The sequence below is a fragment of the Anabrus simplex genome, chromosome 6 (genome assembly GCF_040414725.1).
Source record: "Anabrus simplex isolate iqAnaSimp1 chromosome 6, ASM4041472v1, whole genome shotgun sequence".
In the NCBI taxonomy this organism is placed as follows: Eukaryota; Metazoa; Arthropoda; class Insecta; order Orthoptera; family Tettigoniidae; genus Anabrus; species Anabrus simplex.
This window is the reverse complement of record NC_090270.1, coordinates 281,330,206-281,356,339: the sequence shown is the minus strand read 5'-3', so window position 1 is coordinate 281,356,339 and position 26,134 is coordinate 281,330,206. Positions and strand designations below refer to the sequence as shown.

Here is a 26,134-nt window from a genome sequence, read left to right as displayed (position 1 = left end):
AAACGGACAGATAAGTTTAAATATCTTGGTTAGTGGATAGAACCAAACATCTCTCATAAAGAAGCTTTTGCGTCGCGCATGAATAAAATGGAAGTGGCTTATCAACTGACGTATACAACAAAAAGCCCATATCCTTGAACGCAAAACTCAGACATTATTGCACTGTCAAAAGACTAGAGGCTCTGTATGCAGCGGAATGCCTTGCTATGAACAAGAAAGGCCTGATAGACAAACTGCAAATGAAAGAAAGAAAGAAAGAAAGAAAGAAAGAAAGAAAGAAAGTTTTTGAGGATAATTCTTGGCCCAATTAAAGACAAAGATGAATATAGACGTCGGCATAACTATGAGCTGTATACTCATGTCCAGAAGATCTCTGATGTCATGCAGAGAAGGAGAATTGCATTTTATGGCCACTTGTTAAGACTGAAACCAACACGTTTATCGAATCAGATCTTTACCTATTTTAAAGATAATTTTGCTAGTTGCTTTACGTCGCACCGACACAGATAGGTCTTATGGCGACGATGGGAGAGGGAAGGGCTAGGAGTGGGAAGGAAGCGGCCGTGGCCTTACTTAAGGTACAGCCCCAGCATTTGCCTGGTGTGAAAATGGGAAACCACGGAAAACCATCTTCAGGGCTGCCGACAGTGGGGTTCGAACCTACTATCTCCCGAATATTGGATACTGGCCGCACTTAAGCGACTGCAGCTATCGAGCTCGGTATTTTAAAGATAAGAAGACCCAGCCAACTTGTTTCAAGGAGGTGGGAAGGGACCTACAGGAGATGGGGATCACTTATGAAGATATTCAAGAACGCAACCCATTCAAGAAGAAACTGAAAGACCACCAGGGTTTTCAAGAAAGGCCAAAGTTGAAGACGGGAAAGACGCGGACGGAGGAAAGGAAAGAGCAACCAACACCGACAACGAATGAAGGAGGACTGGGCAAAGATCTAAGCCCAGAGAAGACAGCTGAACTAATGTTGTCCTTAGTAGACCGATACGAACAAAGAAATCATAATAAATACCGGTAATTAATTATTACTTTACGCAGTAATATACATGTAAATATATTTTCTATTTACTGTCCTGTCTGTTTTATGAACTAGTGGGGACCTACAAATACTAGTAATTTCAAAAGCTTCATAACAATACATAATTATTCTTCGTTGAAAATAAATACTGTATTGAACATAAAAGCGATGGAGTATTCATTCTGATTGAAGAGTCTTTAAACATGTGTTCAGTAAATAAATAAATAAATAAATAAATAAATAAATAAATAAATAAATAAATAAATAAATAAATAAATATTCTAAGTTTTACTTACTCTAGCCTCTCCGTGAGAGCTGGAGGCTGTTGAGTACCCGGTATCCTGACGGAAACCCCGACCTACTCGCTGAGCAGCTCTGAAAACAAGATAATACTGTATCACGAAATCGCCACTTCTGTAGTACGGCTTTTTGGTTGAATTGTACGCTTAGTGACTTTTGGTTCAGTGAGTCCCAGGTTCGATTCCCAGTCTATCGAGAATTTAAATCTTAACTGGCTCATTCCTTCGCTCGGAGGCTAGGTATTTGTGCTATTCTCAATATCACTACAACTCACACAGCACAAACAATATCCTAGCCTCCTACAGAGGCAGATGTCCCCAACCCTTGTCGGAGGATCTGTCTTACACGGGCTGCACCACGCTGGCAATAGCCATACGAAATTATACTTGCAGACTTTTACGATCATATGCAATTGTTTTCGATGAACCCAATGTTGAGGACAGCAAAAAACACAGTCCCTGTGGATTAAAATCCATGACCCCACCGCGAATTGAACCCGGGGCCGTCCGAACTAAAGACCACTACGCTGACTATTCATCCAAAAATCCGGACACCTAAAGCAATATTTGTGTTAAGATAAAATAGGTTATAAAAAACGTTAAATGTTTCTAATATTTTCCTATGTTGTGCTAATTATTTCTTTGATATTAAATGGCTGCGAAAGTGGTACCTTGGAAATATATTTAACGTGTGTTGTTATAACTGCGATAGATTTGCTTGCTTTTATTGGATCTGAAATGCTGTTATCACTGAGAGTTTTTTTCTTTCTCTGAGCTCGCATTTTCCAATAATTGCAGGAGGACGTAAGGTGAAAGAACTGTCCCTAAATGATGATGTGATATGTTAAATAATTTACTGTTACCTTTCATGTGTTTGAAATCATTAATGAACATTGGTGGACATGTTGCTCGATTTTTTTTTTTTTTTTTGCTAGTTGCTTTACGTTGCATCGACACAGGTAGGTCTTATGGCGACGATGGGAGAGGAAAGGCCTAGGTACAGCCCCAGCATTTGCCTGGTGTAAAAATGGGAAACCACGGAAAACCATCTTCAGGGCTGCCGACAGTGGGATTCGAACCCACTATCTCCCGGATGCAAGCTCACAGCCGCGCGCCTCTAACCGCACGGCCATCTCCCCCGGTGTTGCTCTGTGTAACGGCTGTTGAGTAAGAGTGTTTCTACGGATGGGTACTCAAACTTCCTCGTAATATTCCTTAGGTGTCGGGTGTAATAGGCAGTGATGTTGGCGCATAATCAAGGCAGTACGCATCGGACTTCTGAAATGAAACGTCTTGTCTCTGTAGTTCGGACCATAAGTTGCATAACATTTTCTTGCTGTTTGATTGTTTCTATATCCGTTTACTTTTTGAAAATTTATCCATACAGTATGTATGCCTACATTATTATAAAAAATAATATATGGTATATGTTACTGCACATATCGCATTAACAATTATATTTAAGTAATTTTATAACTTATTTGTGTTTAACTTACATTATTGTAGTATTTTATTTATATTTCTTGAAATTGTGAATAGAGGGCAGCACTTGGCTTCCGGGACTGTTTTCTGGCAAGTGACTGGCGAGAGAAAGGCACCAGAGAAGCGCGTCAGACAGGCCGCTAGTAACATGTGGAGACAACAGTCTCACAAAATACTAGCACAACAGTGCTAACGTTTCAGGTGCAGCCAAACCATTGGCACAATACAATTAGGAACACAAGTGTAAAGCATATTTCTAGTGTTAATTTGTGTCAGTACGTACCGCATGTGTAAATATAATTGTATATGTATAAGAAGTACGTACAGTACTAGTGCGTTTTGTAGTTCACGTACATCTGAATATATAAGTGACTTGTGTGTTCTAAATGTTTTATATACTGTATTGCCTTAATAACATTTAAGTGGTCCTCCGAAAGTGTAATTCATTGTTTTATGTGTGGTTATCATACGCGACCTCCAGAGGTAAAGTTTTGATCGGATATAATACAACATTTTCATCTCGGTCAAACATTTTGGTCCTCCGGGCCGGATCCTTCGAGCTTTCATTTTATGTGACAACAAACATAGTGCATTTACAGTGACTGGATTATGCCGATAATATATTGTGATGTATCGTGGTGCAATTTATGACGCAATTCGCCACATGGCTGATTTACGCGCGAACTCACGCCGCTAAATCAGAGCTACCAACCGCGCCGGTCAAATCTTCCGCGCTGTGGAATACAACCTGTGGACTGTTGGCAGTAGCAACCCTGAGCCATATCAAGATGGCTCCTTGATGACAACAACTACTTCCCACACCTTACAAGGTCAGATCCAATTCATATCTTTATTCCTATCCTTTCATTATGGCAGAGGAGAGTATTAAAATTCTAATACGCAAACGAGGTGTAATAAAGGGCAGCGTAACACGTATTAAAAACTTCGTAGATGGGTTTAACAGTGAGCAGGGAATTGTGGCTATTATCTCTCGTAGGGAAAGTTTAGAGGAATTGAAACAAAGGTATGAGGACATTCAATCCCAGCTAGAAATCAGTGAGGAGGGAGAAACATACGAAGCAGATAGAGAAATATTTGAAGACACATATCATCAGATAAAGGTCGACATAGACAGAATAATCACCCAGCATGAAATAACAGGTCTTTCCAGACACTCCAGTCAAGGGAATATCTCAGTAAGCAATAATTACAATGGGGCGCACATCAAATTACCTACTATTACACTGAAACCATTTGGAGGCGAGTACGAAGACTGGAGAGGATTTCACGATTCCTTTGTATCTATGATCCATAACAATCAAGATTTGCATGATATACAGAAATTTCACTACCTAATTAGCAATCTAAGAAACGAATCTCTTTCAATTGCACAAAGTCTCCGTCTATCTGCTGACAACTACAGCATAGTTTGGCAAAGGTTAATAGACAGGTTTCAAAACAACAAATTAATTTCGTCAATCCACATTAAACGGATATTAGAGCAAGACTCAATCCAGAAAGAGAATGCCAATTCTCTCAGAGAGGCTATAAACACAAGTCAGGCCAATGTAAAAGCATTACAAGCCCTTGACTTAGATGTTTCAATTGAAGATTTATTATTGTCACAATTGTTAATCAACAAACTAGACCCAGCGACTAGGAAGGCATGGGAAATACACACTTCAGGTTCTGAGTTAGAATCTCTGGAGGTGTTGTGGACATTTTTAGAAAAGAGATGTTTAGCACTTGAGGCAATCAAGCCAGGTACTCAAGTTCAACAGATTAAACAGTCGATTAGATCTACACCCAAACATCAAGTAAGCAATGTGCATGCTAGTGTTAATTACCAATGTGTACTCTGCAAGGTCTCACATTACCTATTTAAGTGCGAGTCCTTCAAAAGGCTCAATGTCCATGAGAGACACAATGTTGTGAGAGATTACAAATTATGCTTTAACTGCTTGGGCAGTAATCATAATGTCAATCAGTGCCAATCAGGCTCGTGCAAGATGTGCGGAAAGTATCACAATTCACTATTGCATGATGACACCAGACGTGACCGCAGCAGGCCAATGCTTAGCTCACGGGAAACAGAGAGAGAACACAGCTCACGCCAAGCAGTAGCTAATCACACAACCCGTTCAACAGATGTTACTCACTGCGCTGTCAAGGAATCCGATCTGTCTACAGTCTTGATATCAACAGCGATAGTCACGGTTAAAGACATTCACGGTAATATGCATGAGGCTAGATGTCTTTTGGATTCAGGTTCTCAGACAAATTTCGTGAGCGAAGAACTAGCTCAATTATTACGTCTAAGAAAACAAAAACATGTTACACCAGTAACTGGAATTAACGATGCAGGAGTTCAAACCTCACACTGCATTACAGTTCATTTGCAATCTGCGGTCAGCCCTTTCAATATAGATGCCACATGCTTAGTGCTACCAAAGATTACAAACAATTTGCCAAGTAGAAAAATCGACATTTCAAGATGGAATCTACCCACCAATATAAAATATGCCGACAGAAATTTCCACATTCCAAGCAAGATCGATTTGCTACTCTGTGCAGACATATTCTTTAAGGTTATATTGGAGGGCAAGAAAACTCGTGATGGGTATCCAACATTGCAGAATACGAAACTGGGTTGGGTAGTAGCTGGCCAGGCACCCATACAACACCAAGGGGAACATGCAACATCACTATTCATCCAGGTAGACCAATTAGACACACACCTTAAAAGATTCTGGGAAATAGAAGAACTGAATATGCCACCAATCACCAAAGAAGAAAGAGATTGCGAAGAACACTTCACTAAGAACACAACGCGAGATGCTACAGGAAGGTTCCGAGTTCGACTGCCACTTAAACAGACTTCATCGCAGTTAGGGAATTCATACCCTCAGGCAGTAGTGAGATTCTACAGTATTGAGAAGAAACTTAATCGTGATCCCAAATTAAGAGAAGAATATTCAGCATTCATGAATGAATATCTGAAACTTGGCCACATGAAACCGGTACCCACGTGCACTGAAGATGGAGGATACTTCATGCCACATCATGCCGTATTCAAACCAACAAGTACCAGCACTAAAACTCGTGTTGTCTTTGATGCGTCTGCTAAGACTGACAGTGGCGTATCTTTGAATGACAAGTTACTCGTAGGTCCTACCATACAAGACGACCTGCATTCTATTGTACTACGTTTCAGATCACACAAGATTGCTCTTGTCGCAGATATTACAAAAATGTATCGACAAATACAAGTTGACAACAAGGACATGAAACTACAACGAATACTATGGAGAAACACTAGCACCGAACCTCTCCAGTGTTATGAACTCACGACAGTTACTTACGGTACGGCAAGTGCTCCCTTTCTCGCTGTGAGGTGTTTGAAACAGTTAGCCGATGACGAGTCAAAGGAATTTCCACAAGCAGCAGCTGTCCTTAGAAAGGATTTTTATGTTGATGACCTCCTAACCGGAGCCAGTACTGAATCAGAAGCCATTCGCTTACAGCAAGAATTAGAGACATTACTGTTAAGAGGGAGATTTGAACTTAAGAAATGGTGTTCTAACAGCAGTAAGGTCATGTCAAAAATACCAGAAGAAAATAGAGAAACCAAATCACCACTTCAACTCGACAATGCAGACACAGTAAGAACATTGGGAATACTCTGGCACCCTTCTACGGACCAGTTTCAATTCGACATAACTGTTAAAAGGGTTTCCCATGCAACCAAGAGAAGTGTACTCTCAACTATTGCTGCAATTTTTGACCCTCTGGGCTTATTGGGTCCAGTTATTCTCTCATGCAAGGTCTTCTTGCAACAACTCTGGACCTTTCAATTAAAATGGGATCAAGACCTGCCGAGTCAGCTTCTTAACACTTGGAATGCTATTTACTCGCAATTACCAAAACTTAACGATATCAAAATTGACAGGTACATTTTAAGTAAGACTAAAGTTGTAAATTGTGAATTACATGGTTTCTGCGACGCCTCTGAACGTGCTTACGGGGCTTGCATGTACATTCGTACCACAGATGAAGAAGGGCTTATTTCATGCAATTTGATGTGTTCTAAATCAAGAGTCGCCCCACTTAAACAATTGTCAATTCCACGCTTAGAATTGTGCGGCGCTCTCCTGTTAGCAAGATTACTTAAGCGAACGTTCACGAGTCTCAACCTGGATATAAGTTCTATTCATGCGTGGACAGACTCTACAATTGTCTTACAATGGATCGCGTCACCGTCGACGAGGTGGAAAACATTCGTCGCCAACCGGGTCTCTGAAATCCAGGACACGGCAGAAAGCTGCACATGGCATCATGTATCTACACACGAGAATCCAGCTGACATATTGTCACGAGGAAGCGAGCCTCAAGCATTAAAATCACATGACCTCTGGTGGCATGGACCGTCCTGGTTGTGCCAGCCTGAAGAATTATGGCCAATCAGTACTGCAGAATGTACCTCAGAAGCACTTGAAGCCAAACCCACTACATGTGCAATCAACAGCTGCGATAATGAAGACATCACTACACGGTTTTCCTCGTTATCAAGAATGAAACGGGTCTTTGCGTACTGTAAAAGATTCATCTACAATTTACAGCACTCACATGCGAAGATTACAGGAAATCTAAGCACGGAAGAATGCAACAATGCACTACTTTGCTGTGTACGATATATTCAACACCAGGAATTTCAGAAGGAAATTCAATATCTTCAACTGAAAAAAGAAGTTGACAAGAGAAGTCAGTTAAAATCTCTCGCTCCATTTCTTGATAAAGATGAGTGTCTCAGAGTGGGCGGGCGATTACGTAATGCAGACGCAGCATATGACCAGAAACATCAGATTATATTACCAGCGCATCACCATGTCACGAAATTAATTATTCGTGACGAACACTTAAGATTACTACATGCTAGCACACAGCTACTAGTTGCATCACTTAGAATGAAGTATTGGATTCCTCACGCCAGGACAACTGTCAAAGGTGTCATTCGCAAATGTGTGACATGTTACAGGTTCAAGGCCGAGAGCTCATCGCAATTGATGGGCCAGCTGCCTGCTGAAAGAGTTAAACCCACTCGTCCTTTCCTATATAGCGGTGTAGACTTTGCGGGACCCTTCTTCATTAAACAAGGTTCTCCACGTAGTAACACGAGAGTAAAATGCTACGTTGCACTTTTTGTCTGCTTAGCCACCAAGGCCATTCACTTGGAACTTGTAAGCAATTTAACCACCGAAGCCTTCATTGCTGCCTTAAGGAGAATGATAGCCCGGAGAGGAAAGGTACTTCAACTTCACAGTGACAATGGTTCATCATTCATCGGAGCCAGAAATCAACTTCGAGAACTTAACAAATTATTCCAATCAGAGCAACACCAACGTGAAATTGATAATGTTGGAATCCAAGAAGGATTTACCTGGAAATTCATTCCTCCACGAGCACCAAATTTCGGAGGTCTTTGGGAAGCTGGGGTGAAATCTATGAAATTTCATCTTACTAGAATTACCAAGCACGCTCACTTGACATTCGAAGAAATGACTACTCTTCTCTGTCAGATTGAATCCATTTTAAATTCACGTCCAATCACTCTCCTGAACAATGACCCAAATGACACCTCCTATCTTTCACCCGGACATTTCCTGATAGGAGAACCCATGATGGCCATACCTGAACCAGACCTAACCTTATCAAATACTTCAAGGCTTTCCAGGTGGAATCATCTTCAAAAAATGAAGGGACATTTTTGGAACAGGTGGTCATCCGACTATCTGGGCAGCTTGCAGCAACGCATGAGATGGAGGTCAGCACAGCCCAGTGTATCTACAGGAACTGTTGTCCTAATTAAGGAGGACAACACTCCACCATTGGACTGGAGACTAGGCATCATTGAGCAAACATTTCCAGGCAAGGACGGGTTGGTGAGAGTCGTTGATGTCCGTACACCCACAGGAGTTTATAGGAGACCTGTGTGCAAATTATGCCCACTCCCAATTGACTAGTGACCTCAGTGTAGTGCGTCGTCCATATTTTCTTGTGTATTTGTGCATATGTATTTATCTTTGCCTTGACAGTTTTTTCTTTTTTGAGACAGAACTCAATGCATTACTTGTTTTATTTTCAGGGTATTTAATTTCATTGTTATTGCATTTAATTTGTAAAATGTGAGCACATTTTAAGTGGGCCGGTATGTTACTGCACATATCGCATTAACAATTATATTTAAGTAATTTTATAACTTATTTGTGTTTAACTTACATTATTGTAGTATTTTATTTATATTTCTTGAAATTGTGAATAGAGGGCAGGACTTGGCTTCCGGGACTGTTTTCTGGCAAGTGACTGGCGAGAGAAAGGCACCAGAGAAGCGCGTCAGACAGGCCGCTAGTAACATGTGGAGACAACAGTCTCACAAAATACTAGCACAACAGTGCTAACGTTTCAGGTGCAGCCAAACCATTGGCACAATACAATTAGGAACACAAGTGTAAAGCATATTTCTAGTGTTAATTTGTGTCAGTACGTACCGCATGTGTAAATATAATTGTATATGTATAAGAAGTACGTACAGTACTAGTGCGTTTTGTAGTTCACGTACATCTGAATATATAAGTGACTTGTGTGTTCTAAATGTTTTATATACTGTATTGCCTTAATAACATTTAAGTGGTCCTCCGAAAGTGTAATTCATTGTTTTATGTGTGGTTATCATACGCGACCTCCAGAGGTAAAGTTTTGATCGGATATAATACAACATTTTCATCTCGGTCAAACAGTATAAAAAAATAACGTTGTGTGGTGGGACTGGTTATGAACGGGGTTACGTGAATGATGTTGATCCTCGAAATATCACTGTAATATTTGTCACAAACGAAAGGTAATCATTGATTTACTCAAATAAAGTCTCAAATCCCAGGTTGATTAAGAAATACCGTCGTTACTAGCAAGAAATATGCATACGTATTTACTGGCTGTAAACAGGAGTCCATGGTGTTGCATTCCGCTGCTCGCGCTGTCTTTTGTTTCTTTCTTGAGGTACAGGGCTGGCACCGATGAATGGGAGTGCTTTGTCTGCGATTTTTGTTATCTTTGGCCATATTACTTGCATTCCGCTGCTCGCGCCGTCGTTTTCTTTTTTCTTGAGGTCTAGGGCTGGCACCAACGAGATCTCTTTCTAGCGAATGGGAGTGCGGGTATTTTGTTGAAAAATAGCATGATCCCTGGACCAATAAATGGTTTAATGAATCAGATAATGCACATGAAGTGACAGCCCATCAAATTAAATCGAATGAGAAAAATCAATAAAACGACACCAAAGAGCTTCAGTGAGCAAAGACATCACAGACGACAGTGTTGGGCAAACAAAACACGGAAGCGCTGCGACGTAGCAGAAATAGTTGTAAGGCAGTAAAGTATGTATTCCCTAAAATACAATATTTCGTATTATTTCTTAATCAACGTGGGATTTGAGACTTTATTTGAGTAAAAGCAATTACTATCTTCCATTTGTGACAAATATTACAGTGATATTTCGTGGATCAACATCATTCACGTAACCATGAACGGTTTTTCAAAATTGTGTTCCCATATTTCTAAATAAAAATAAATAAAAAACCCACAATATCTCCAGAAGTAAACAAGTACTTCTTTTCACTTATTATGAAAGTAGAGACGTTCTTGTAGAGAAAGAATACCATACGATTAACAGACACATTTGTATAGAATTTTACAAAAAAGATCACATTTTAATTTTTGGAAACATCGACATTTTTGGTAGGTTTTCGCATTTAAGTCCTTCAGTTTTTAATAAAATGTGGCAATTTTCGATTACCTTTGGAAATAGCTACATTTTGAAGAATTCTAAAAAATGTATAGTGAATTATCCAATTAGGTTATACAATATGAGGTCAAAGTATAGCTTGAATTTTTAAAAAAGTTGCTTTACGTCGGACCGATACAGATAGATCTTATGGCGACGATGGGGGAAGAAAAGTCTAGAAGTGGGAAGTAAGCGACCAGGTACCGAGACTAAAGTACAGCCCCAGCATTTGCCTGGTGTGCAAATGGGAAACCAAGGGAAACCATCTTCAGAGCCGACAGAAGGGTTCGAGTCTTGATTCTTTCGTTTATTCATTGATCAAGAGAGTACATAAAGAAACTCAAACAACAAATGTCATGGAAGATACAGAGCAATGTTGTGCTTATTTACCATGTCCACTATTCTAACTGAAGCATATAACTCTTTACCAAAATACAATTATCTAAAAATAACTATTGAGACTTTTTGGTACCGAGACTAAGTGTGATGTGGCCTAAGAGAGCAAAATGTGAAGATTATTTTAGTCTAGGTCTATAAAACCCCTGAAGATGTGGTAAGTCCCGACACGTTACATGTTGTGGTGTATGAAATAATCAACGGTTTCTTTTTAAGTGTGTAAGTCGATAATCTATTGCTTTCTTTCTCCCAGACAGCAACAATTAACGTAGACTATACAAATTGACGTACAGTAATGGTATTTAATATTTACTCAGATCAATGGCGATTGATGATCCTATTTTTTGGAGTATCGTTGCAACGTACATTATGTCCACCCATGGACAAAATAAAGTTTGATGCAGTTCCTTTTAGTTTTTCATGTGCTCTTTCATGGCGTGAAATTAAATCGTGTCAACCCGTGTTTATTCCTGGCGTAAATGACGCTTGAAATATAACTGTCGTTTCAAATATAATTTGTTCACCGACCTGACGGAGCAAACCGAGTTTTGTGCACGGACATATTTTGTTACGTTGAATCCATCGGAAGTTCGCTGCATTCTTATGTTGGATATTCTACACATTGGTGTCATTCACTAACGACACTGGACAGACTAAGTTCAGTTGCGGTACGACGATGGAGCAATATCTCAGTCTATTGGAGCACTAAACATGAAGAACTGTAATTTTTTTTTTTTTTTAAATCTGTAATATACACTATTCCTTTCAAAAGCTTTACTTTTTTTTCGTTTACAATGAAGTTCCATGCATTCTATGAAAATCCACAGCCTGTTTACAGTTTCAACCGAGTTAGGATTGGACTGAATGAAGCCTCGATCTGGCGGCGAGCATAGGAATTGACCAGCTGTCAAGCCTGTCGCACTCCTCTGGGGGAATGCCCAACGACTGACAAAATTAAAAATTGCGCATGACTTTTATGCCGGGAGTGTCCGAGGACAAGTTCGGCTCGCCAGATGCAGGTCTTTTTATTTGACACCCGTAGGTGACCTGCGCGGCGTGATGAAGATGAAATGATGATGAAGACGACACATACTGTACACCCAGCCCCCGTGCCAGCGAAATTAACTAATTATAGGTAAAATACCCGACCCTGCCCGGAATCGAACCCGGGACCACTGTGACCAAAGGCCAGCACGCTAACCATTTAGCCATGGAGCCGTACAACGACTGACCGTTGAAATAAAATGACATTGGAGAGCGTTGCCGTATTAAAGATGACAGGGAAAACAGGAGTACCCGGAGAAAAACCGGTCCCGCCTCAGCTTTGTCCAGCACAAATTTCACATGGAGTGACTGGGATTTGAACCACGGAATCCAGCGGTGAGAGACCGGCGTACAGCCGCCTGAGCCACGGAGGCAGTAAGTAATTCTATGTAATTGTAAAAAAAATCGTATTATTATACTGTGTGAGTCAAGTTGTTTTGCGTTTGAAGTGTTTTTCCGATTTTCGTAAAATCTAATTCTGAAATGTTTTCATGTTTCTTGGTTGCTGGGTGTATATCTAGCGTATAAGTACACTTTTACTGCTTTGTGTTACTTGCCTGGTTAGGCCGTAATCGTTTTCTTTTTTATTTCTCGCGTAAAATTTAGTGAACATAACACGCTTTGCAACAATACTTCTGATTTGTTTGAATGTATTTTCATGAAGATGACAGCTGGTGAAGTTTCAACCTACCTGCGACTTCGTCTGACTGCTTGCAGCTCCGCTAGGGTCAGCTCCAGCTCATCGTCATCGATGTCGTCCAGCGGACTGGGGGGACTGTTGGACACCACGGAAATGAGGTCATCAACCGAGTGACGTGTCTACGAAATAGGAACAGTTTTAATACACTGTGTAGTTCATCGAAAACACGAATGAGTACTTTATATTTCCTACTCGTTACTACTGTAAATATTCCCCTGCCAAATACAAGGCGTGATCAAAAAGTTTCCGTTTGGGGGCGTTGCTGCAGCGGACATGCAATATAACTCGACTCCGATGCAGGTACATAAGCATGGACATGTAGGCAAACGGATCAGTGTGGCAGTCTTGTCGTGCCTAGGTGCGTGCATTACTTGCGGCCACGTGAACTATGGCGACGTTATTACCAAATGCGTCCAAACAGGACCAATGAGCTGTTATTCTGTTCTCGGCTGCCGAAGGACAAACACTGGTGGACATCCATCGGAGAATGAAGCCTGTGTATGTGGCAGCATGTCTGTCGAAAACCACCGCTGTGGAATGGTGCACCAAGTTCCGTGCGGGTCGCGTTCTGACACAAGATGCCGGTCGATCTGGGAGGCCAGCCCCATCCATTTCGGACAACAACAATGCACAACGCACAGCACCACAGAAGCACCTGATTGTGAATGAATCCTTCCACCTAGAGTTTGCGTCAGGAAGGATATCTGGAGGCAGAACAGGACGAGGATGTGCAGAGACGGCTACAGACCGCTTCACGGAGCAGGATGCCGTATCTTACCACACGGGGATCTTCAACCTGGTGCGTCGGCGGGATGAGTGCCTCAATGCTCACGCCCTGATTGGCATCCCGATTCAGGACTGTACGGCCGTCGAACGGAAACGTTTTGATTGCCCCTTATACAATATTTTGTTACGTACAGATCTCTGTTATGTTATGTTATGTTATGTTATGTTATGTTATGTTATGTTATGTTATGTTATGTTATGTTATGTTATGTTATGTTATGTTATGTTATGTTATGTTATGTTATGTTATGTTATGTTATGTTATGTTATGTTATGTTATGTTATGTTATGTTATGTTATGTTATGTTATGTTATGTTATGTTATGTTATGTTATGTTATGTTATGTTATGTTATGTTATGTTATGTTATGTTATGTTATGTTATGTTATGTACAGATCTCTGCACATGGTTATGAGGGTGTTTAGGGGTTGTAGTAAGGATGTAAAGGAGAGTGCATATAAGTCTCTGGTAAGACCCCAACTAGAGTATGGTTCCAGTGTATGGGACCCTCACCAGGATTACCTGATTCAAGAACTGGAAAAAATCCAAAGAAAAGCAGCTCGATTTCTTCTGGGCGATTTCCGACAAAAGAGTAGCGTTACAAAAATGTTGCAATGTTTGGGTTGGGAAGAATTGAGAGAAAGAAGAAGAGCTGCTCGACTAAGTGGTATGTTCCGGGCTGTCAGCGGACAGATGGCGTGGAATGACATTAGTAGACGAATAGGTTTGAATGGCGTTTATAAAAGTAGGAAAGATCACAATATGAAGATAAAGTTGGAATTCAAGAGGACAAACTGGGGAAAATATTCATTTATAGGAAGGGGAGTTAGGGATTGGAATAACTTACCAAGAGAGATGTTCAATAAATTTCCAATTTCTTTGAAATCATTTAGGAAAAGGCTAGGAAAACAACAAATAGGGAATCTGCCACCTGGGCGACTGCCCTAAATGCAGATCAGTATTGATTGATTGATTGATTGATTAGACAACAGAAGAACTTTGATCTTTTTGCTAGTGGTTAAACGTAGCATTAACTCAGGTAGGTCTTCGGCAATGATCGGATAGGACTAGGAAGGAAGTGGCTCTGGATTTAATTTAATTTAAGTACAGCTTCGTTTGAAAATGAAGAAAGCACGGAAAACCATCTTGAGGGCTACCAATAGTGGGATTCGAGCCCATCATCTCCCGAATACAGCCTTGCACCCACACGGCCAAAACTTTGCAGCCAACTTGCTAGGTCAAAGTTATAGCCTACTAAATCGTGTAGAAATCAAATTGCTAAAAGTCGTCAGATAGAGTTTTCCTTATAGGAATATTTCTGTTTTAAGGCTTGAAGATCTTAATCTTGCCAAGTAAAATAAAAAAATATTTATTTACCAACACGCGGGACTGATGACCAAGTATTATATCATTAAGGGATGAACTACATTTCCATTAAAACTGAAATAATATTCGACAATTAAACAGGAAATAAGAGGCTAATTATACGGTATAACTACAGTTATTCTTAACCCATTTGAAATGAAAATTTGTCCTCCTGTTTTCCTTCCTTTCTTTCTTTCTTTCTTTCTTACTTTCTTTCTTTCTTAATCCGTTTACCCTTCGTTTTTTCCTCGAACTCGGTGAGGGATCCCACCTCTCCCTCCTAAAGGTAGTGTCCTGGAGCCTGAGACTTTGGGTAGGGGGATTCAACTGTGGAGCAGCACCAGTACCTCGCCCAGACTGCACCCACCTGGTAAGCCGAACAGGGTCCTTGTGGGGGTTGGGGAGATCGGAAGAGACAGACAAGAAAGAGGGAAGGAAGCGGCCGTGGCCTTAAGTTAGGTACCATCCCGGCATTTGCCTGGAGAAGTTATCGTCAGTGTTTCACAACTCCCAATAATTTTACGCTTCATTTGTCGTCATTTCTTCTATTTTTTTGGTTTAATAAACCTAACTTATATTCTAAACCAGCAGTGAATCTGGGTGGTGACGCACTTACCCTCAGTCGATATTGTTCGGACACCACAGCAACAGAGTTTGTCTTGGTTCTTCCACTACTTGCTTTTCTCAGTTTCCTCGCCTCTGCCTGTACCACATACAGTCTGTAGAGCTGCAGGACGATAACCAGGGTGTTCTTGCAGGTGAAGAAGACGTTCATGTAGCTGATGATGCGGTAATGCAGAATGAGCAACAGGCGAAAAGCGAAGAAAGGTGCATCCTGCAACAAGATGTTGAGCACGATACCCCACACGTCGATGGTGCAGCAGGAAGAGTAGCAACTCTTTTCCTGGGTCGAGTTCCGAGGTCTCTTCCGGGCCGCACTGTAAATAAGACAGATGATTAGTACAATCCTGTGTATGAGGATTACAACACACTAAAGATCATTCCACTTTAACGAAAACAGTACTGCTCTTATGAGAACAAGTTTGTCACATCGAACGGTTCTGCACAACAGCATCACGGGAAAATGATGGCACATACATTTGTGAAACTGAGCTGAAAATTATTTTTATGAACACAGCAGGACTGGGGTTTAGAGAGGGCTTGTTTTGGTATTCACAGCATAACGGGAAAACGGTGGACCATACGTTTGTGAAATACAATTGTTAACATTACGCAATCGATGAAATTCAATTATGGTTTCCTTCTAGGAACCTTATTTTTAATGTAGGCAAAAGGCAGGCATTCATATACGTGGAGGCACATGCTTCCCTTAGTGTACCGTCACTGTATTGTCCTACATAGGGGGCTTGCAGTGGTGTCTCAACGGCGCACTAACGCCAGCGTCTTGTAAAGGTGTAACATTCCAACTGATGAGCCCACTGTTACTCTGGGGCGAAACGCTGGTAATTTCACGATTGGAAAAGTCTAGAGACTTTGATGAGCGTAAATGTTTTTAACAATTTTCAAGTTCAAAATACAAGAGGGAAGGAAATAAGCTGCAAATTAAGCACAGTTTTCTTTTGTTCCTTCCTCAGACACATCCATAAAGTACACTAGTGTCCAAAGGTTAAGCATAAGTTACGAGTAAGCTGGAAAACAGGAAATAGACCGCAAATCGCACGACATATGCATCAGCCAACCTTGCCTGTTCGCTCTGTATAGGAAAGGAGTGTTCCCTGCTTCGACTAGCGGCGTAACCGCAAGGTAAACACAGTCATTGCCTGCTCCCCATATTTCCTCAGTCGTGTTTGCCCTGTTATAGTGTGCGGAGTATAGCCTCGTGGTAAACGTGACAACATTATGGCACAACGACGCCATTTGAACCCCGTTTTTCAGGGTAGAATACTCGGCCACCTGGAAGCAGGCCAGACACAGACCGAAGTCGCCGTATCCTTGAATGTGCCACAAAGTGGCACTTCGAGGCTTTGGAGACGATTTCGAGACATAGGGGATGTTAGTCGTAGGCCAGTGCCAGGTCGACCAAGGGTAACCATTCCACAGCAGGACCGATATCTAGCCTTAACCGCCCGACGAAATCGGAATGCACCTGCAAGACAATTGTCGGCGGAGCTTGCAGCCGTCTCAGGGGTTGCCGTTTACCGGCAAACTGTGTATCGGAGGCTCAGAACAGCAGGGCTGTTTGCCCGACGTCCAGCGGTGTGCGTCCCGCTCACTCCAGCACAGAGACAGGCCCGTTTACTGTGGAGCCGTCAACATCAAAATTGGACCATGAATGAATGGAAGCATGTGCTCTTCACAGATGAATCCCGCTTCAGTTTGCAGAACGATTCCCGTCGCTCACTAATCTGGAAAGAACCAGGTAGCCGATACAACCACAGGAACATCGTGGAACGGGACCAGTATGGTGGTGATAGCGTTATGGTGTGGGGCGGCATCATGTTGAATGTCCGAACGGACCTGCACATTTTCATGGGTGGTCCCAGGAAGATTTTTAACGCTCGGATATACAGGGATGAGGTACTGAGACCACATGTTCGACCCTTCAGAGGTGCGGTTCGTCCAGACTTCCTCTTAATGGACGATAATGCCCGACCTCACCGCGCTGCTCTGGTGGATGAATTTCTGACTGGGGAAGACGTTAATCGCATGGACTGGCCAGCGAGGTTTGCGGATCTGATCCTATAGAACATGCCTGGGATGCATTTGGGAGGCGAATTGCATCCCGTCAGCCTCCATCAAGGATCCTCTAAAACCTTCACATTGATCTTTCGGAGGAATGGGATCGACTGCCGCAAGAGCTCTTGGATCATCTGATAGAGAGCATGCCACGTCGCTGCGAATCATGTGTGGCCGTTAGAGGTAACAATACACCATATTAACACCTTAACAGCATATTTTGTTGTGGAAGACATTGCCAAGTTTTGTTAGTCGTTGTCAAAGGTGTACCTTAGCTATCAGAACCTTTGGACAATTTGTGTGACATTTGGTGTGTGAGTCAGCTTTTGTTTGTTCACCAATACGTCTGACATTCCTATCAGGCGGTATGGTCTCGTTTAGTGATTATGCTTAACTTTTGAGCTCTAGTGAAAGTAAATCACTGAATTAATGTTAAAGAAAGTAATCGCACACGTAGGCCAATTAATGACGTAACACTCACTCAACACAAATACGTATTAATATAAGGACTAAAAGACATACGACCGGGCGAGTTGGCCGTGCGTGTAGAGGCGCGCGGCTGTGAGCTTGCATCCGGGAGATAGTAGGTTCGAATCCCACTATCGGCAGCCCTGAAGATGGTTTTCCGTGGTTTCCCATTTTCACACCAGGCAAATGCTGGGGCTGTACCTTAATTAAGGCCACGGCCGCTTCCTTCCAATTCCTAGGCCTTTCCTATCCCATCGTCGCCATAAGACCTATCTGTGTCGGTGCGACGTAAAGCCCGTAGCAAAAGCAAAAGACATACGTAACACATAAATAGTCTACTTCTCTACAACATGTAATAAGCTGACACAGCGATGACTGTGGCCGACGTTGTGCTTCCTCCCTGTGAATGTATTTATGAAACAGAAAAGCTTCAGCAGTTTTTTTTAATAAAGCAAGGGCAAAACATGCCTTATCCCTTTTTCTCTCTTTCCTAATACAACATGAAGTACATTATAATATTCCTTAATCACGAGGAATTATAGGTGTCTAAGAGGGGATTTGTTAGCTCCGTGTAGGTCCATAAAAACATTACTGTCTTCTTAACATGGAATGATCTTTAGTACAATGAGAGGATCAGCTATTTTGTTATAGAACGATCCTTCAGACGTCAGGAAGGAACATAACCTGATGTTACCGCGAGGAAATCAGTGGCCTTTTGTCTTGAGCAGGTTTATCGTGTGCCGTAGTGAATCGAATTCTGACAGAAAAATAAAAGAACGAATGTGATTTTATGAGGGATGAAACTGATTGATAACGACGTCAGGAAAGAGTCGTGTGACTTCTATTGCCCATGCTTTGACGGCCCATAAACCTAAAGTATGATGCAAATAATATTGAATAGTGGTGTGTCGGACAAATAATCATGGACCATAAATTTCATGGATTTTCATGCTGTTTAATTGTTGATTGTCTGGTGAAATTGTTGGATTGCCAAACGCAAATCATAGTTTGCTAAGAGAATAATTACGGACTGCCAACTGAAAATCGTGCATTGTTTACTGAGTACTCAGGAACTGTCATGGGAATCTCGCACATGGTTGTCTGAATACTCCTGAACTCCCGGATTCCAGGATCGTGGATTGTCAGATGAATAATCATGGACTGTGTTGGGAAAGTCGTACATGTAAACTGAGTACTCTTGGACTGTGAGATGAATATCGCGGACTGCCAAGTGAATAATCATGGACATCCATGAGAAAGTCGTACATACAGTATTAACTAATTAGCCTACTCCTGGACTGTGAGCCATAAATCATGGATCGCTGAACGAATAGTCATGAAGTGACATATGGAAATCATGTACAGCCTGGTGGATAGTCACAGCTTGTCGAACGAAAATCGTGACCAACCAAGAGATTAATAAAATATATATTCATTTTCGATTTTATTGTCCACTTTATCGCACCCAAACTTTTGTCATACTGAATCCTTTGCTCTTTCAGAGAATCAAGGAATATCCTAATTCAATTCGAATCCGCAGCCTTGAACATACAAGACGAACGTCTGAACTTCCTTTTTGCCATGTTCATTTTTTCGCCACACTAACAGAGAGAGGTCTTATGGTTACGACGAGATAGGGAAGGACTAGGACTGGGAAGAAGGCAACCGTGGCCACAATTAAGGCGTGGTGTGAAAAATGGGGAACCATGGAAAACCATCTTCAGGTCTGCCGACGATGGGGTTCGAACCCATTATCTCCCAAATGCAAGGCTAAATGACCCGAACCACCTAGCCAACTCGCTCGGTATTATTATTATTATTATTACTTCTGCCGTTCTTTTTTCTTTCTTTCTTTCTTTCTTTCTTTCTTTCTTTCTTTCTTAATCTGTTTACCCTCCAGGGTTGGTTTTTCCCTCGGACTTAGCGAGGGATCCCACCTCTACCGCCACAAGGGCAGTGTCCTGGAGCGTGAGACATTGGCTCGGGGATACAACTGGGGAGGATGACCAGTACCTCGCCCAGGCGGCCTCGCCTGCTATGCTGAACAGGGGCCTTGCGTGGGGATAGGAAGATTGGAAGGGATAGACAAGGAAGAGGGAAGGAAGCGGCCGTGGCCTTAAGTTAAGTACCATCCCGGCATTTGCCTGGAGGGGAAGTGGGAAACCACGGAAAACCACTTCCAGGATGGCTGACGTGGGAATCGAACCCATTTCGTGGCAGAGCCGGGAATCGAACCCGGGCCTCCGGGGGTGGCAGCTAATCACACTAACCACTACACCACAGAGGTGCCGTGGTTTTTACTCCGGGTAACTTAAAGTGATGGAGGACTCCTGCTTAATAATATTAAACTCACCGGGCGAGTTGGCCGTGCGGTTAAGGACACGCAGCTGTGAGCTCGCATCCGGGAGATAGTGGGTTCGAACTCCACTGTCGGCAGCTCTGAAGATTGTTTTCCGTGGTTTCCCATTTTGACACCAGGCAAATGCTGCGGCTGTACCTTAATTAAGGCCACGGCCGCTTCCTTCCCATTCCTAGGCCTTTGCTGTCCCATCGTCGCCCTAAGACCTATCTGTGTCGGTGCGACGTAAAGCAAATTTAAAAAAATTGCCGCAGAAGAACTGATTGAGTTATTTGGTTAACGTCTTCCAATATTGGAAGAATTCGCTGCTACAACTAATAATAAAAATAATCATTTGTTTAAAATCTGTTATTACCGCTTTTATGGGTTTACTAAGGAGGAAGCCGACCCCGCGGTGTAGGGGTAGCGTGCCTGCCTCTTATCCAGAGGCACCGGGTTCGATTCCCGGCCAGGTCAGGGAATTTTAGTTGGATCTGAGGGATGGCATGAGGTCCACTCAACCTACGTGATTACAATTGAGGAGCTATCTGACGGTGAGATGGCTGTCTCGGTCTAGGGAGCCAAAAATAACGGCCGAGAGGATTCGCCGTGCCGACCACGTGACACCTCATAAACTTCAGGCCTTCGGGATGAGCAGCGGTCGCTTGGTAGGCTATGACCCTTCGGGACTGTTGCCAATGGGGTTTGGTTTGTTGGTAAGGAGAGAGGGAGGCGGTGGCGTTGAGTTTTTGGAGTCGACAATGTGATTGTCCACAAAGGACGGGAAACTACTCTTATAAAGTATCCTATCTATTGATGGACTAGATTCTTCTTTACCCACGACGGCGATGTTTGTGGTGATAACCTGGTGAAAGGAACACCACACTAACGAAGCAATGTATTCACTTGTAGATCCATAAGTTCTAAGCCGCATGGTCCTCATGTTAACTTACCGTTGTGGTGGTAGGTTGGTGGTGGTAGATAACCGCGACTTGCGACTCTTAGTGGCAGTGAGAACCACAGTGAACTGCAGCAGGCTCCAGGACCAGATGGCCAGCGTAAGTAACACGAGGACAGGTTCTTGAGCTATGGTGTCATCCTTGAAGGAGTCGAAGAACTCGATGATGTCCGCTGCGGTGCCGATGTACACCAGCAACAACTGTGACAGCTGATCCCTAGTGAGGTCTCCTTTGGGAAGCATCCACCGACCGATGATGAGAACCAACATCAGGAACTGTTCGATCAGCGTCACCCATGTGTCTGTGTCTAGAGTAGGCAGCTTCAGCTGCACCTGCAAGATCGAGTTGTATTGTCAACTTCTTGTTTTACCATCTTACAATATGTGTGCGTATTTATTATACATAATACTTTCAGCAGACTCTGTTTACTGAAGAATTAAATAGAATGTTAACTGTTCTGTGTGACACGTTGAAACATTACAAACTTAAAATCAACAGTAAGAAAATCAAAATTATAGTTGTGAGGAAAGGTGGCAGGAAAATTAATACAAACATAAGAATAGGAAATTCCAAAATAGAACAAGTTCAACGTTTCTGTTACTTAGGAAGCATTATAAATGAATATAACAAATGCGCCAAGGAAATCAAAAGAAGAATAGCTCTTGGTAAACCGGCCTTTCAAAATAAAAGAAGTCTTATAACAAATATCCACATAAGTTCAGAAACAAGAAAGGCTTTTGTAAAATCCTTTGTCTGGAGTGTAGTACTTTACGGTTGTGAGAGCTGGATTATTGGGAAAAAGTAAAGAGATTCATTGTAAGCAGCTGAAATCTGGATTTGGAGGAAAATGACGAAGACATGCTGGACTGAAGAAAGACGAAGCGAGATGTTCTAAAGGAAATCAGTGAACAACGGAGATTGATAAACAATATGGAAAGAAGAAAGATAAAACTTGTAGGTCATATCCTGAGACATAATGACTTCCTAGTAAATGCCTTTGAAGGAAAAATACTAGGAAAGAAAGGAAGGCCAAGGAAGACATACTACGAGGATTTGAGAATCTCGATGGAATATAAAAACTACAACGAAGTGAAGAGAACAGCAGAATTGAGAGGGGAATGGTTGCAGCGACAAGGCTTAGCCTTTAGTGTATCATGATGATGATGATGATGATGATGATGACTTTCAGTATTATAAAGATATGAAATACCAGTGTAAAATAAATACTACATAGATGCAACTCTTATGAGGTACAATACGAAGAAGAAAATTTATCTTCTGGTATGGACTAGATTAAGCTTGTTACTGCCATTGCTCTGTCTCAGTCTCATCCTTGGCTTTGACATGGTGTGAGTAATGTCATACCCATAATATTAAAAGAAGCGTTTTGACACTTAGAATTGGAGGGAGAAGCATTGCGCGGTGCTGCAATCCTTTCTCCTTCCTTTCGCTTCCGGCTCACTTGTTCGTTCGTTCAGACAGCTGTGTTCTGTTGTACGTAACTCAGAAGTGAGAGGTTTGGCAACGCCAAGCAGCACGAGCCGCCCAACAGGCTTATTTCCATGGCAACCATACCCCCTACTCCCTTCTCCCCACCCTGGCAGGCAGTAAACGGACCTCCCTCTAAGAACTGTCAGAACACATATTTCAATATTACGACTATAGCACGATAACACTATTCTTTTTGCTGGTAGTCTTTATGATACATAGTGTGATAATATTGCTCATAGGGTCGGTTAGTGTATGCATTTCAGTGGGTTTGGTAGGCTGATATGTAACAGCTTTTTGTGGGGGGGGGGGGGGCTTAACTAATATACCTCTGCAGCGTTACTTAGGCTACCCGTGATAGTTGATGATGGAGCTGCTGACGGTTTCAGTTTTATTTCGCCCTCCATTGATTCTTCGGATGTGAGAGGGAAGTAAAAAGCTGACTAATACGGTAATTCAAACAGCTTGTCTGTCGTGTACGCAATATCTACTGGAGATGGTCTGTCCCTTACAGGGGCTGCCCAAACCGACTGATGTAAATGATTCTTCTTACACTGCTTTTTTCAATATATTCTGATGCCGATTTCGGAAACTTCCAATTAAAAATATTAGTTCAGTTTGAGTAGAGAACCATATCATGCTAAGTACCTAGATTATATCAGCGAAATTTCAGATAAGTTGCGATGTGACGTCACTGAAGCTTTTCTTGCTAGAGGAGGATGCAATTTGCATGCGTTTCCTTGTAACAATAAGACACCAAAATAGTCATAAAATTAAATTACTTAAAAGCTGGAAAAATGAAATGGAAAAAGCTTGAAATGGGATACACACCTCTATCAGTATTACAAAAATCTGCAACCACTTGCGGATTTTCAGTTCTCGGTTAATGAAATTAGCAAAGAACACATTTTCCTAGAGCCGACAGCAATACAATAGCTTTTATTGCTTGTGTCAGCTATAAATAGCAGCAGAGTTCACTGAAAAGCGATGAGATGGATGGGAAGGATAGACTATACGGAATACTATTGCGGGGTAAGTGCAATTGTATCTCATCCGCTCAAAGAGATCTCATAATGATTAAGGACAAGTTTAGAAGATAATGATATAAGTATTTTTACCCCGAACAGCTTGTCGAGTTCCTTAAGGTTGCCCCCGACCACGGCTGTGAGGTTGACTGTAGAACTCTCCTCTCTAGCCTTCAGCCTCCTCTCCACCTTGTCCAGCTCCAGCAGCCAGATGGCGGGCACCACGCTTCCCAAGTAGAGGAACACGCTGGGACAGAACCTGCGACAGAACGGGGTTGGAACACTTGCACGGCGTGACATTTGCACGGAGCTCTTCATTCTGTCTAACAGTACTTGGTGAGTCACAAGTAGGATGGTGACATTTGCACGGAGTGATACCAGAGAGTCTCGATTTTCATATACTCCGGTATTAATACACACCTACAGTAATTCTCATAGCCTGGATTGAAGAGCTTGGCCTACGTCTTCGACGTACATTGTTGAAATCATACTCTCTGTTCCCCTTCGCACATTTTTTTCATTTACTACACTTATTCCCACTTCATTCGCCACTTCATCCGGAATGCAAACACGATTTGTCTCGCCTAAAACTATATTATTTTTCCAGTTATTCTTTCTTTCCATTTACTTTTTTGAAATTTATGCACTGCCAATAAGAGGAAGAAAGAAGACTAGAAACATTTGAAATGTGGATCTGGCGGAAGATGGAGAAAATCAGCTGCCAGGAAAAAGTAAGGAATGAGGAAGTATTAAAAAGAGTGGGTGAAGGAATGAGAACGATATTGGAATGCATTCAACGACGAAAGAAAAATCGGTTAGGCCACTGTTTGCAACGAAATTGTTTAATAACCGAAGCACTGGAAGGGATGATACAAGGAAAACTGAAGAGAGGAAGGAAGAGCTATCAGTTAGTAGACAGTGTAAAGGAAAATAGAAGCTATTGGAAGACAAAGAGAATGGCTGAAGACAGAACAGCGTGGAGAATTCATGCGAAGACCTGCGGAGAGGCAGACCACCAGTGATGATGATGATGATGATGATGATGATGATATTTATTGTTATGTCCGTTATAAATCAACAAAAGCTCCTCTTGATGGTCTCGGTGAACTCCATGGAGCTGCAGAACACTTTATCACGTGGATGTAACCAGGTATCAACTGTAGCAGTGAACTCTAAAGGCTTCTGTCTATTTTTCTATGTATGTATGTATGTATGTATGTATGTATGTATCTATCTATCTATCTATCTATCTATCATTTTACTGGGCAGACCTTCCCCTCCTCTGCTTCTGCATTGGAATCCTCATTGCTGCTCCTTGAAAGTTTCACCGTGTGACATATCCATGTTTAATAATTTCCTGGAATATTTGGCGTTCCGTGCAAATGTCAACACATTCCATCTCCGTGCAAATGTCATAACTTCGACAGAACAGTAAGCGGCAAAACAACCAATTACAAACATAGTCTGAAGATCAAGCTACTTCATAATAACATGCAAGGTGAAGGCAGCAGCAACACGTATCTAAGTGCGTCGGTACAGCGCGTGTTCAACATGTGCACCCTCACGCCTCACACATTCCTCATAACTGACCTGTAGATCGTCGAACATGCTGATGAGTACAGTTTGCGCTAAGGACACACAAAAATAACTTGGCACTCTTCATTTTCTCCGCCGCACGGACAAACATAGAATCATGGATAATATGTTTTTGGGCTTAGCAGATGAGAGACCGAATACAGATTCCTTTGTTGCTCCCCACTTAGCAGCTTCTTTATTTATTTATTTATTTATTTATTTATTTATTTATTTATTCTCAAAGCACAAGATACAGCTACACTGAGCAAATTTCACTTGCACTCTCAACATACTATTTAACAAATGTAAACTTTCACAATAAAATATAACATAAAACATAGCAATACCACGTACACACAGCCTACTAATAACAACTGACCAAATCGTAAACCATGAGAATGTCCATGTTCATAGCCAAGTCATCGTGGGTTAAGACGACGGTGTAATCCCTTCACATCAACTTATCTTTAAGAGACTATTTACACCCCTCTCGAATATGCTTTTATTTGATGCTATTAATATAGTTAAAGAGTGTTGGGAGGCAGATTACGAAACATCGTTGAAGTATTGAGTGCCGAGTGTGGGGAATGTGGAGAAGATCTTTGGTTCTGGTGGAACACGGAGAGAGAAGAGTGAAACAA

At 41.9% G+C, this 26,134-nt stretch overlaps 1 protein-coding gene across 1 annotated transcript in view; it reads right to left on the bottom strand.

Annotated features, from left to right (window-relative positions):
* The window catches only part of LOC136875983 (transmembrane protein 26), a 135,865-nt gene that overhangs the window by 37,739 nt on the left and 71,992 nt on the right, over positions 1-26,134 (bottom strand). Inside the window, exons 2-5 of the mRNA XM_068228288.1 lie at positions 24,012-24,177; positions 21,400-21,737; positions 15,560-15,839; positions 12,783-12,910 (exon numbers count right to left, since the gene is read on the bottom strand). Of these exons, the coding sequence (XP_068084389.1) occupies positions 12,783-12,910; positions 15,560-15,839; positions 21,400-21,737; positions 24,012-24,177 (912 nt within the window). The remainder of the gene's footprint in view (positions 1-12,782; positions 12,911-15,559; positions 15,840-21,399; positions 21,738-24,011; positions 24,178-26,134) is intronic.